A 15,042-nucleotide genomic window follows, 5' to 3' on the forward strand; every position below is an offset into this window, starting at 1 on the left:
GCCTCCTGTCACGCCCCCTATTTCTGATTGGCTGCTGCGTTGCTGCTGCTGCGTGCTGATTAGACGGCAGGTATTTTTAGGACCATACGTGCTCCTCGTGCGGGGACGCTGATTGGTTGTCGTGCAGCGGCTGAGGCATTTTGCGGAGCACGTGTGCAGCGCCTCTAGGGAGGCGGCGGAGTTTGTAAACTCTTGGTATTCCAGAACTAAGGAACAATTCATGGCAAAATCTATTCAACATTCTTAATGTCATTTGGTTCTTCGTGCACTCAATCCTTTTAACACTTTAGCCTGGAATCTACCGGTCGGCAGCATTCCCTTACCGACATCTCGTTGCGCTGGAAGGTCAACAAGTTTCAAGTATTTGCTTTATATATCCTCGGACGTCGTTGTAATTGCAATTGAATGATTTAACTGAGGGTCATTACTTTGGTGGATCTGAGATTAAATAAAAGGCAGGTGTTTGGAAGGTGAAAACATTACAATGGAAATCTTCATCATATAAACAGTTGCAAAGAAAGCACGACAGCGCTTCTTCAGCATTGAATTAAAAACTTCGGCATACTTCTATAGACATGTGCGGAAAGTTTTGTGTTCTTTATACGTACTAAGAACAAGCCGTATTCTGGAAGAACAAAACTAGAACTGTCATTTACAACAGCAAACGGCAACCACGTTTTAACATACAAGCTTCTCGATGTTTCTGTCATTTCTGCGCATGCTCATAACTGTCCAATTACGTGACACGTGATATCACCAAACCTGCCTTTAAAAGAAAAACAATTAGCAACATTAATCAAAACAAATGCATAATTTAACATGCCTCTATCAATCTCTCTGGGGGTTTACAAACATAAGTAGACCTCTGGTTCACACAGTTCTTGTGTTTTGTTTGGTCTGCATCAGTGAATGGAAACTCTGAAGTTGGCTCTTCCTTTGCGAAGAAATCACAATTCCTTCATTAACTGTGTAATCTCTTTTTTATGCTGAGACTTCCATCATTTCAATAAAACTTCTCAATTCCTTCACTTGTGCTTTCATTTTTTCAGTTGGATCCTGATTCTTGTCACTCTTTGGCTTCAGATCTTTTTTTTACTGTACTGGCAAGTTTGGTATCAAAGGGATGGGTCTGGGATCTTTCTTTACGACTTCTTTTACTTTTGCTGCATTAGAATCAAATTCTGTTCTCTCTCGCTCTTTCATCAAGCTTCTGTATTCTGTTTCACTGTCCAGGACTAAGACTCTCTTCACCAAATTGAGTCTCTCACAGGCAGATAAACCCAGTATTGACTGTACGTTCTTAGGCGCGAGCACAAATGAAAGTGTGTGCACTATATTTTTGTGTGATACTTTTGCCACACATGTTCCTTTAACTGGAATGTCTGCACCTGAATACCCAGTCACTTTTATATTTGTCTGATGTAACTTTGGTCTTGGCTTTAATGCATTAAACTCATGTTCTGCAAGAACATTTACTTGTGCTCCAGTATCCAGTTTAAACAGAATAATTATTTGGTTCACTTGCAGTGGCATAGTCCAGTCATCGTTACTTGGTTTATTTTCACAAAGCACATTGATATCAAATTCCTCGTGTTCATTTTCAAGCACTGCATTTACATGTTTTATTTCCTTTCTACTTCTGCAGCAGCATGAACAATGATTAATCTTACCACAGTTGTTGCAGACTTTCTGATACGCTGCATACATTTTAGGTCGGTGCTGCCGCCCACAGCGATCACAAAGTCTTTTTCTTTCAGATGATGTCTTGCTCGCTGTCGGTTTTGTTGTCACTTCATTATTTTTTCTAATAGGTTCGCGCTTTACAGCATCTATGTAGGTCTCGATAAAAAGCTCTTTTGCCTGCGACATCACAGTTTCCGAAGCATTGCACAGCCTCAAAGCTTTTTCCAGGTCGATGACTTGTTCTCTTAAGAGTCTTTCTCAGACCATTATCCAGAATGCTACAAACATTCTGCCTTTAATGAGAGAGTCCTGTCAGCTGTGCAAACTTGCATGTTTTACTGTGGTTTCTCAATTCCTTAACAAATTGATCAATCATTTGACCGGTTCTCTGCTTGCATGTACCATTCATACGTCACATTGTGCTTCAGTATACAAAATGCTTCAAACTTGTCGATTATTGCTTTGAGATTCAAATTATCTCCATTCTCAAAAGTAAAATCGTTATATGCCTCAAATGCGTCATCCACAATCACGCGAGTAGAATAGCAGCTCTTGTTGTTTTCCCATTTATTTTCTGCTCTGATGGTAAATAAATAAATTTCAAAACGCTGTTTAAATCTTTTCCAGTTTACAGCTACGTTCCCAGTCAGCTGAAGTATTTTGAGGTTCACAAAACTTCCATTCTTAAAGTTGTTAGCAAACAACGAAAAAGTTCAAGCTTTTTTTTGATTATCTTCGCTTTCCCGTGTTAGCGAAATGAATTATTTTTCCAGAACAACTTCTGATACCATGTTGTATTCTTTATACGTACTGTGGGTTACGAAGAACAAACCATATTCTGGAAGAATAGAACTTTTATTTACAACAGCAAACAGCAACCACGTTTTAATGTACAAGCTTCTTGATGTTTTTGTCATTTCTGCGTATGCTCATAACTCTGTCCAATCACGTTCTGACATGCGACACGTGATATCACCACAGAAAGTGTCCTCCATTATGGCCTGGTATAGGAGCACCAAAGCCCACAGAATCCTACAAAAGGTAGTGGATTTGGCCCAGTACATCACGGGTAAAAACCCTCACAACCATTGTGCACATCTATGTGAAATATTGCCATAGAAAAGCAGCATCTATCATCGAAGATCCTCACCAACTAGGCCATGCTCTTTTCTCACTGCTGCCATCAGGTAGAAGGTAAACGAGCCTCAGGACTTGCACCACCAGGTTCAAGAACAGTTACTACCGCTCAACCATCAGGCTGTTGGGATAACTAAACTCATTCTGTTTCTGGTGTTCCCACAGCCGATGGTCTCACTTTAAAGGCTCTTTATCTTACTATTTCATGCTCATTTTTAATTGTTATTTATTTATGTCTGCATTTGCACAGTTTGCTTACATTTTATAGTTACTGTTGCTGAACTTGTCGGGAGAAACAGAATCTCAGGGTTGTATGTGTTGGCATGTATGCACTCAGATAATAGATTTTACTTTGAACTTTTTTTGAAATTAATAACAAAATAATTCTGGCCCAGCTGAAGATGTCCATTATCAGTGCAGAGAAAGCAGTAATGTTTCAGATTAATGATCTTGGAGTTCTTATGAAGGACAACCACCCAATGATATTGACTGACCTGAATATTTGGAGGATGTTAGATTTCCATCTTAGCAGCATATTAGTTCAAGTTTCATGATTGCACTTAAGGAAACTAATTTTTTGAAATTACATATTTTGTTTCTTTATTTGAATTTAAATTTTTCAGCTGGCCAAATTAAAACAAAAAGGTTGTGACAAGTAAGGAGATGTGATAAATAAAGCTTGTGTATCTCTGTACAGCGCCTATGAGGAGTAAGTGGTAGTTCCTGGCATCACGGTAGTGTGATGGTTGGTGTGATGCAGTTACAGCTCAGGGCGTTCCAGAGTTTGGAATTCCAGCGCCGTCTGTGAGGAGGCTGTACATCCTCCCTGTGGAATGTGTGGGTTTTACCTGGGTGTTCCACTTTCCTCTCGTAGTCCAAACCGGGTAGGTTAACTGGTCATTGTAAGTTGTCCCGTGATTGGATTAGGGTTATTGCTGGGCGGCCTGGTTCAAATGGCCAGAAGTGCCTATTCCATGCCGTATGGCAAAGTGTATAAATGAATTAAAATGCAAAGTGAGTTTGAGTCGGAGCAGAGCAGAGGCACAATGAGAGAAACGAGACAGCTAATAGGTGGAGGTTGTATGGAAGGCTAACGGCTGAGAAAAGTGCAAAGCTTCGATTGCTGTTCTAGGAAAAACTGAACCCTCACTGTTAGTGACTTGACTGGGATATTCGAGTTTGGGGTGGATGGTCCAATCTCAAATATTCCATACTCCTTCTTTCAAATGTTTTCTGGTTTAAATTTGTGTAGTTGTTACTATTGTTTCCAGTAGTATTTTATTTGTAACATGTTGATTTATTAAACTACATATATGAATCACTCCATGTGACTATGTCTACAGAAAAATACTGTAGTTCACTAGGTACAGATGTCGAAGTAAACTTTTATTAGAAAGACGAGTGTTCCAGTGGTAAATTATTTTTCTTATTTAAACTTGGTCTCCTCGGAATTTCTTATTTTGTTTTATCTATAATGTTTCATACCAAACAAACTCAGCATTCCACACTGTTCTTATGGCTCCTTGATGCTATTTTATAGATACTAAATTGAACGCCCCCCCCCCCCCCCCCAGCTGTTTGTTCAAATGATAATTTAATATATATAGCCGAGTTCTCAGTTTCTTGACTGTTGGCTATCTTTCAAACAACCCGTGACTGTTCATTTATTGCTAGGTGAAGAATTTATGTGTTTTGGTTTGAATTTATGTCCATAATAGTGATAGCATAGAAAACTTATTTCATACAAGACTGGATGGGAAATTCCTTAGCTGCCAAACCACAAGTTGAAGACTGAAGTGAGAGGGATGCTTACCAGGAAACTTTCACAAAATTAATTCAAAGTGCAGTAACATTCGGGTAACTGGGCACATCTGGGACTTTGGTGTAGGAGCAGTAGATATTCTGGACAATTATATATCATTCCTATTCACTTTTTTAGATGTTAGGCAGCACAGTGGTGCAAATAATTATTACATTTCACAGCAAAGTAATATAACATAGGGAGCATTGGAACTGGTACCCAAGTGAGTTTGATGGGACCATAGTACGAGGGGTGATTGATAAGTTCATGGCCTAAGGTAGAAGGAGATGAGTTATTAACTTCAAAATTTCTGCATTTTGAATTGCATGTTCATGTCACGAGAGCTGTATAACTCATCTCCTTCTACCTTAGGCCACAAATGTATCAATCACCCATCTGTTGGACACTTTCTGGAGGTCCAAGATCCGTACGCTCCACGACTGCTGGACTGTGTAAATGTAGGAGGGGACTCTGTTGAAAAATAAATGTGCTCGATTTTCTGAAATTGACTCTCCTACCTTGGGCCACAGACTTATCAATCACCCCTCGTAGGTTTAAAGAAAGATCACTTGGAGAGCTGGATACCTAACAAAAGTTTAGAAAAAATATTTGTTACATTTACATGGAAACAACATTTAGTGAATTGCTTCAAATTAAATGCCTGAGGATTGTGCTGGGGGCCGCCTGTAAGTATCGCCACACTTCCAGAGCCAACAGAGCATGCCCACAAGTCACTAACCCGAATTGTTCGCTTTTGAAATGTGGGTGGAAAGGTAGAGAGTCCGTGCAGACAGTGGTGGGAGTTGTTTGATTGGCGATTGTGTAGCTTTGCATTACCCGGTATGCTACCCTGCTGCAGTCAAACGTTCTCCAATAGCAGATCATTGAACCGTTACTGCAGCTCAAACATTCAGCTGCCTCAGTTACTGATCTTTAAAAACGATGAACAATGTCAATGCTTGCATCAAAAAGACTGCTGTATTGTTTGGCAGACAGACTAGTCAGTATAGAGCGACATCAGTGTCACCATCAAGATCATCATGCTGGTGATGAAAGCTTACATACTTGGCATTCTCATCTATGCCATGGAAATATGGGCATCTTAGGCACCCTCAGAGCAAAAACTGATCAGTTTCCATCAGTACTGCTTACATTGCATATTTAAAATAAAATGACAACATAGAACTTCTTCAGTGGTGTTTCTTTGGTGCACAGATCTGAGGCATGCAGCACCCTCAGTCAGACGGAAATGATTGCACTGGTTAGGCTGACTGAACAAATTGGTAGCCAGGTTCTTAGGGTCATGCTGTGCAAAGTCTTCTTTGGGAGCAAGAGCAGCAGGATATCACAGTCTTCACAATAAGGTTACCTGCTAGAGATATATAAAGGTATTGGAATTAATACTGAACCCTTGTGAATGGTTGGAGTAAATGGTGGTGTCTAAACAGGGTGACAAAGATCATGACACAACTTGGCTCCAATAAAGAGAGAAGAGTTGGAAGAAGTACAGGGATCGTCAGTTACCTAAGTATGCCACGTATGCTTGCAGTCAGTACTACAACATAAGTACATTTTGGACCGGCATGCTTCTTCACTGAGGAAGATTGAAAATCTGACTGAATGATGCCACAACAATAGCCTCTCACTCAATGTCAGCAGAATCAAAGAGCTGATTATTCACTACATGAGGAGGAAACCAGAGATTCATGAGCCAGTCCTCATCAGGGGATCAGAGGTGGAGAGGGTCAGCACCTTTAAATTCGTTGTTGTTATTTCAGAGGATCTGTCCTTGGTCCAGCATTTTACAAAGAAAGCACAAGAGTCTCTACTTTCTTAGAAGTTTGTGAGGATTTGGCATGTCATCTAAAACTGACAAACTGCTATAGATGAGCAGTGGAGAGTATATTGACTGGTTGCATTAAGTCTGGTATGGAAATGCCAATGCCCTTGATGGAAGAGCCTACAAAAATTGTTGTGGGTACAGCCCAGTCCATCACAGGTAAAGCTCTCCCCACCATTGAGTACATTTACAGGGAGCACTGTTGCTGGAAGGCAGCATCCATAAACAAGGTCCTCCACCATCCAAACCATGGTCATGCCGTTGCCATCGGTGGTACAAGGAGGTACAGAAGTCATAGATCCCATACTACCAGGGTCAAGAAGTTACTACCCCTGAACCATCAGGTTCTTGAACCAGAGTGAATAACTTCACTCACCCCAACACTGAACTGATTCCGGAACCTATGGACTCACTCTTCATCTCATATTCTCGATATTTATTTATTATTTCGTTCTTTTTTTCCCTTTCTTGTATTTGCACAGTTTGTTGTCTTGTGCATATTGGTTGGTTGTCCAACTTCGTTGTGCGCAGTTTTTTTGTTGATTCTGTTGTGTTTCTTTATATTTACTGTGAATGCCTGCAAGAAAGTAAATCTCAAGGTAGTATATGGTGACATATATGTACTTCGATAATAAATTTACTTAAAAATATTGCAGACCATCTGAGAGCTGCAGTACTTCCTGTCTTCTGCAGCTTTATTAATTGTGATCTGGGTTGTACTGGGTGCCTGATGTACACAAATTAAATGTAGATCCCTTACTTTCATGCTGTTGAAGGTTTGGGTATTCATTTCCTGAATTGCCCTTTTTATGGAGAAGATGATGATTTTGCTGCTTGAAACTGGTAACAAACACACTCAAAAATGACTACAGTTGTACTGTGGAGAGCATTCTGACAGGCTGCATCACTGTCTGGTATGGAGGGGCTACTGCACAGGACTGAAAGAAGCTGCAGAGGGTTGTAAATTTAGTTGGCTCCAACTTGGGCACTAGCCTACAACGTACCCAGGACATCTTTAGGGAGCGGTGTCTCAGAAAGGCAGCATCCATTATTAAGGACCTCCAGCACCCAGGGCATGCTCTCTTCTCATTGTTACCATTAGATAGGAGATTCAGGAACAGCTTCTTCCCCTCTGCCATCTGATTCCTAAATGGACATTGAAGCTTTGGACACTACCTCACTTTTTAATATACAATATTTCTGTTCTTGCACATTGCAAAAATCTATTCAATATGCATAATTAATTTACTTGTTGATTATTATGTTTTATTGTATTATTATCTTTTCCCTCTCTGCTTGATATGTACTGCATTGAACTGCTGCTAAGTTACAAATTTCACATCACATGCCAGTAATAATAAATCTGATTCTGAGATGTTGATTGCCATATATCGAGAACATCTGACTTCGCAATCTACTGCATCAATAGGCTGAACATTGAACTGTGCGCATTCACTTTAATCATTAGCTAAAAATGGCTACTAATTAGGGCCCTTGTGTGCTGTGTCTACTAAATTTGTGCATTTAAGATATGTGAAATAGTATCTGTAGGTCGACTAGTTTGTTCAGATTCAGTTATCACATGTAATTGGAACACAGTGAAATTTACACAAGCAGCCAACAGAACCTAAGGAGATGTTGGGGGCAGACTGCAGGTGTCACCACACATTCCGGTGCCGGCTTAACTTGCCTGCAGTGTTTAGCAAAGCACCAACAGCAACAAAACAAAAACAAGCCCCCTTCCTGTCTCACACACAGACGGGCCTCCAACCCCAGGACAGGCTGCGTCTCTTCCTCCAGCCTCCACATGGATAACAAACTCTGCCACTAGCATCAAGGCCTTTGCCCTGTGAATATAAAATAAACCTTGGTTTTAAAAATATTCAATTTTCTATTTGGTGTTAGTGATTCCATGGGCAAAGGCCTTGATGCTATTGGCAGAGTTTGTTATCCACCCCTAATTTGTTCTTCAACTGATTGCCTTGCTAGACCATTTTAGAAGAGGGAACAATATTTCTGTAGCCACATGCAGGCCTAAGTAAGGCCAGCAGCAGATCATTCCTATTAATGAAACAGATGAGTTTTTACTATTGTCTTAAAACAAATCAATTCAACTTAAATTTCCAGCTGCCATGGCAGGATTAGAGTTCATTCTCTTAATCATGTCCTGGTTTCTGGGTTGCTGGTATCTTAAATGCCACACTACCAATAAGTTATTATTCCACATGCAGTATTACGCCTCAGTTCTGGGCTACTCTAGAGGATACAGCAGTGAGGTGTCATAGACTGTTGAAGCCATGTTCTTCAGTTTTTAGCAGAGGCCCAAAGGATTGTGTCTTGGCTTGTAATGCGGGAGGTTCTACATTTTTGGAACAGAAAATGTGCCACCTGTATTTATTTGGAAGGCCAAGTCCAAGGGGAGCTGCTGTGCTCTGTGTGTGGTTTCAGGTAGAGCGGCTGTGATCACGCTGGCAGTTGTCGTTACATTGTTAAGGATTGAACTGGTAAAATTATTGTTCAGACGATCATGTTTCTGAAGTGTTGTGGGAAAGAATTCAAAGTAATAATTATCATATGTTGCAATAGGGAAAATAATTCTCTGCTGTGATGAGCATGGATACAAAATGCTGCATTAAAATAAAATCTCATACTTGGAACTTTGCAGAATTTTGTGTGAATTCATAAGGAACAACTGTATTGTGAGCTCCAGTAATATAGGATCATGTGGTAACTTTATAGAGTTGATCACCCAGCCTACAAGCCTAGTGACTGGTTCTAATTCAAATCAATTTCTACAGACCTTAGAGGGGTTAATACTAAATGACTGTTTTGAGCAAAGTTGGAAGACAGAGGTAATTGACCTTATTTATTTGGTCAAGGAAGTCGTGAGGCAATAAACCCAGCAGAACAGAGGGTAGTGCAGAAGGTGATGGAGGGTGAGGATAGATAAGAGGAACTGACTAATAATTGAAAGCTTTCTCTGATGGGTCCCCATAAAGTCAGAGTACTATGTCGATGAGGTAACACTGTCGGGAGGGGGACTTTCCATGTTAAAACAGACTAACGAGACATGGTCCATAATAAGATAGAATGGGACTGGCTAGCTGCTGACTCAATTGATTTTGAACCTACTGTCACCCAGTGGTATTGTGGAAAACTGCATGCAGTTGAAGCTGGGGATCAGTGTTTGGACTTTATTTTCAATGTAATCCAGTTCAATAGCCCTTTCTGAAATGGGCAAGCATGTACTGACTTTTGGCTGGCAGTTTCATAGGGAACTGTCGGCTGGCTCCTCACTCCTGACTTACAGGAGAAAGTCGGGAATAAGTTGGAGGTACTTTTTCTCTGTCTCTCTGTGTGTCTGACATATGTAGCATGGAAAGATGGCAGTGGTGTTTCTGATTTTAAGACCATAGGATTTGGGAGTAGAATTAGGCCATTTGGCCCATCAAGTCTGCTCCACCATGGAATCATGGCTGATTTTTTTTCCCCCATCTTCAGCCACACTCCCCAGCCTTCTCCCTATAACCTCTTGATGCTGTATCTAATCAAGAAGCTAAGAAACTCTGCTTTAAATACACCCAATGACCTGGTCTCCACAGCTGCCCATGGTAACAAATTCCAGAAACTCAGCACCCTCTGGCTAAAGAAATTCCTCCGCATCTCTGTTTTAAATGGATGCCCCTCTATCCTGAGACAGTGCCCTCTTGTCCTAGACTCCCCCACCATGGGAAATATCCTTTCCATATCTACTCTATCTGGGCCTTTCAAAATTCAAAAGCTGTCCCCTCTCATCCTTCTAAATTCCAGCAAAATGCAGACCCAGAGCCATCAAGCGTTCCTCGTATGATAACCCTTTCATTCCCGGAATCAACCTTGTGAACCTCCTCTGGACCCTCTCCAATAGCAGTGCACCTTTTCTTGTATGAGGAGCCCAGAGCAATACTGAAGGTGAGGCCTCACCAGCGCCTTATAAAGCCTCAGCATCACATCTCTGTAGGTATCCTGCCTGTTTCCTCAATACTAGCTGCCCATCCACCAATCTTCGTATCATCTGCAAACTTAGCAACAAAGCCACTAATTCCATCATCTAAATCATTGATATACAGCATAAAAAGAAGCGGTCCCAACACCAAACCCTATGGAACACCACTAGACGCTGGCAGCCAACCAGAAAAGGATCCTTTTTTTCCCCACTCACTACCTCCTACCAATCAGCCAATGCTCTGACCATGCCAGTAACTTCCCTGTAACACCGAGGACTCTTAACTTGATAAGTAGCCTCATTTGTGGCACCTTGTCAAAGGCCCTCTGAAAGTCCAAATATACAGCATCCACTTATCTATCCTACTTGTAATCTCCTCAAAAAATTCCAACAGGTCCATCAGGAAAGATTTTCCCTTAAAGAAACCATGCTAATAGGAAAGACAATTGCAGTTAAGTGTCCTGACAAAGGGTGTCGGCCCGAAATGTTGACAGTGCTTCTCCTTATAGATGCTGCCTGGCCTGCTGTGTTCCACCAGCATTTTGTGTGTGTTGTTTGAATTTCCAGCATCTGCAGATTTCCTTGTGTTTGCAGTTAAGTGGTTTGTCTTTATTTTGTTCAGTCTTCCTGTTTGTAATTAACTTATAGCATTTAGTGTTTCAGTTTAATTATTAAAATTTTTATTACTTCTATTTTATTGACTTTTTAACTATTTAATATTGAATTCCAGGGAGCCTTAACTGATGCTTGTCCTTAACCAGATACAATTGTGATAGCACGCAGGAGTTCACAAATTTCACCATTGTACCCTGAAAATTAAGTGTGATACTTTGTAGAAGTGACTTGCTGCGGCATTGAACTTTTATATTTTGTGTCTGTTTTTTTTGCATTATGTCCATTTCACTTAATTTACATACTTTTCCGAAGTAAAAGCTGAATTTATTGTCATAAGCGTATACAAATTTAACAAAAGTTACACAGAAACTTTTCAAGGAAGAGCACAATTAGACCAAAGTATGAATAGTGCAGAGTCATCTTGATGACCTAGCTCTGATGGTGGGGATCTTTGACGGATAATGCTTTCTAGAGGCAGCACCTTCTGTAGATGCTACCAGTAGTAGTGAGGGATGTGCCCAAGATGTATGGGCAGAGTCCACTACACTTTGCAGCTTCTCACTGGTGAATTTGAACAGCTCTTGGTAAATAGGATTACTCCAACAGTATTGTGAACCACGTTTTCAATTACTTTAAGACTACAAAAATTGAAAAAGTAACATACAAAGTACATTATACAAGTGCGACAAATTGCATGAGCCTTATAAGTTGCACTTTGTCTGCAGGATGTAGTTTACATGAAATTGATGTATCCTTCGATTAAGTGCACAGTTATAATATGTACATCAAGTTAGGAACCAGATTTAAAAACAAAACCCAGACGAGCAGGAGCAGGCTGTTTGCTTTGGTGCACCTACTTCACCAGTGAAACTGATTCCACTTGCTGTCCAATTCCCTGTCTGATTTTCCTAAGGCACCAATACCATCCTCACAGAGTTCTTCAGATCTGCAGCAGGATTGGTCTCCTCTCCCAGACCAACATCCCCAGCACTGAGCTGCTGATATTGCTGGTTGGCTTTGATTGTTAGGTTATGTCCTTCGTACGTTTTGCATCAGGCTTCTGTTCCAAGCCCCATCATGGCACAAAAGCACTAAGATGAGGAAATGCTTCAAGGATATTCCAAAGTCCTCCTTACACCAATATAGCATCGCCAGGGCTGTGTAGGAATCCCAGCCTGTGTCCTCCGGTAGTGCCATTCCTGATTGCCCCTCTCTATACAAGTCCCAAGTCCCTCCACGGAAGCCCAGTGGAAACGGTGGAACAAGTGTGGCAGCTTTCAAACCGTCCGCTTAACGTGTTGACTTCAATCTGTTCCCGTGGCTGAATGTATCATACCAAATTTTCTCTTCACTGTGGCTCTTTGGGCAAATAGTTTGCTGATGCTCATAGCTGCTCAGGTATTTTTGTGTATTCCGTTGTGTATTTTCTGAATTGAATCAGCTGTTATTCCAGTTGAGAGGTCAGCACCTGGTGCTCTGTGCTGAGGTTCAGGTTTGGCATCCAGCGTTCAGACTTCCATCAGGCAGCACGTCTCATTTTCTTCTCCCATCCGCTCACTGAAGTTCTGGTGGAAAGCCAGTTGTTTATGCCAACAAGCAGAAGTGCTTTATTTGTCAAACAACTTGCAGGTTTTCTCTGCAGTGCGTTTACACAGAAGCAGTTAGTTACTGGCAAGTTTCCCTTCAAGACAGTTTATTAATAACACAAGGAACAGTTGGCTACATGCTGCAATTATGAAACTAATACCCATCAGAATAGCATGCAGGCAACCTCCATGATATGGACAGCCATAATCTTAGGAAATTATCTGTATTGCAATTTCATATAATGCAAAAAGCATTTCCTATTGAAGCCCAGCCCAGGCCACGAGTAGAGCTGCGTTTCTGCTGCAGTAATAATGTGTGCTGTGCTGTGTTGGTAGGGCACTTAAAAAGATTTGCTTTGGAAACTGATAAGGCAGTTCCTTAGCAAACACGAGGAAATCTGCAGGTGCTGGAAATTCAAACAACACACACAAAATGCTGGTGGAACAGCAGGTCAGGCAGCATCTATAGGGAGAAGCGCGGTTGACATTTCGGGCTGAGACCCTTCGTCAGGACTAACCGAAAGGAAAGATAGTAAGAGATTTGAAAGTAGGAGGGGGAGGGGGGAAATGCGAAATGATAGAAGACCGGAGGGGGTGGGGTGAAGCTGAGAGCCGGAAAGGTGATTGGCAAAAGGGGTACAGAGCTGGAGAAGGGAAAGGATCATGGGACGGGAGGCCTTGGGAGAAAGAAAGGGGGTAGGGAGCGCCAGAGGGTGATGGAGAACAGGCAGAGTTACTTTCAGTTAGTCCTGACGAAGAGTCTCAGCCCGAAACGTCGACATCTTACAGATGCTGCCTGGCCTGCTGCGTTCCACCAGCATTTTGTGCATGAGGCGGTTCCTTAGGTGGCCCACTGTCGTGTTCAGAGATGCTGATCAACTCCCAGCCTTCAATTTGAATGGAAATGCACACTTTAAAACACATATTAAATGTAACTTAAGATCATTTAATGACACTGCTCACAAAAATAGCAGTGGGAGTTTAGGTTTACAGCTTGGACTTGAAGTCGTTGGCCCTGAGGGTGAATAATAGGGAAAACTCGTGGGTGAGTAGAGGAGGGTGGGTGGATTTTATTTCATTGTTTGGATTAAGAGGCAGAATTTCAGATGAGGGTGAATTTCCATTACCCATGTGGCTTTAATGTGAGATTGCCTGTACATTATACAGTGTGTGACACAGTCAAATACAAACAGTGAGGAAATGTTGAACCTGAAATGCAGGACTTGATCAGCTGAACTGGAGTGCCTTCTGTGGGAACTGGTATCTGTGACGATGTGAGTTTGACTGATAACAGCATCATTTATTCTTGCAGAATGGCACCTGTTTTCAAGTGTCAAACGAGAGGCGCTTTGCTAAGGAGATCCTTCCATTGTACTTCAAACATAATAATATGGCAAGCTTTGTCAGACAACTCAACATGTGTAAGTACATTAGATCATGCTGGTGTTGGAATGGGCTGCAATGAAGACTAATATGTTTTTAATTAAAAACTGGAACAGTTTCCCTAATCCACTAGAATTTTGACCGGAACTTTATGGGCCTAATGATGATGGTTCATGAAGGTTGAGTCCACTGCTGTTGGCTTTATTCCAAGTGGTCAACAGTGCTGATAAGACTGCACCTATCAGAAGGCCATTGAATGAGTATTGGTCGTTCAGAAAGCTGGAATGGGTCAGTGTGCTGAAGGAAGACATGAATATTTGTTGGGAAGTCAAGTTGACATATATATATGTCATATATATATATATATATATATAATGATTATATTTGAGCAGCATTTAACCCGTGCATTTGAAACAGAGGAAAACAGAAGTTGTGCTGGATTTGGACAGTGGTTGAGAGTGATCAGCAGGGAAAACTAAGTTAACAAAACTAAATTCAGGGGAGAATGAGGACAGGAGAATGGGCCAAATGCTAGCAGATGGGACTATCTTGAGCCATTTGGGCCAAAGGGCCTGTTTCTGTGCTCTCTGAGAGGACAAGAGTAAGACTTTGTAACGCTCAGGTTCGGCTGGCCGCGTTAGTCTAGAGAAGACTGTCTCTGGCCCCGCCAAACGTGTGAAATCTGAGCTGTAGGACCTCTTGTTTGTGTGGGTGCTGCATGATGCGTCACCCTGATACAAATCAGTACCATGAAATAATAGACAGTACGCCACAATTAAACAATTTAGCATTATAATTTGTAATTGACTCTAATTAAAGAACTAGTAAAGTTTTAATGAAACATGCATGTTGGAGCTCACTCTTCCCTTCCGCTGGTCCTCCATCAATTTCCCCGGGCTTCATCGACTCCCGGCCCCACTCCAAGTCCACTCCATTCTGGTGTTTACGATGTCTCCTTTCTGGCATCTTCTCTCCCCATTTTCCACCGAACAAAAGACCCAGATCGCCTCGG

At 41.5% G+C, this 15,042-nt stretch overlaps 1 protein-coding gene across 2 annotated transcripts in view; it reads left to right on the forward strand.

Annotated features, from left to right (window-relative positions):
• LOC132398068 (heat shock factor protein 2-like) overlaps nucleotides 1-15,042 on the forward strand; it is a 46,483-nt gene that overhangs the window by 1,119 nt on the left and 30,322 nt on the right. For both annotated transcript variants that reach the window (XM_059977007.1, XM_059977008.1), the window contains exon 2: nucleotides 13,960-14,068. In XM_059977007.1, the coding sequence (XP_059832990.1) occupies nucleotides 13,960-14,068 (109 nt within the window). The remainder of the gene's footprint in view (nucleotides 1-13,959; nucleotides 14,069-15,042) is intronic.

Source organism: Hypanus sabinus, chromosome 8 (genome assembly GCF_030144855.1).
Source record: "Hypanus sabinus isolate sHypSab1 chromosome 8, sHypSab1.hap1, whole genome shotgun sequence".
NCBI lineage: Eukaryota > Metazoa > Chordata > Chondrichthyes > Myliobatiformes > Dasyatidae > Hypanus > Hypanus sabinus.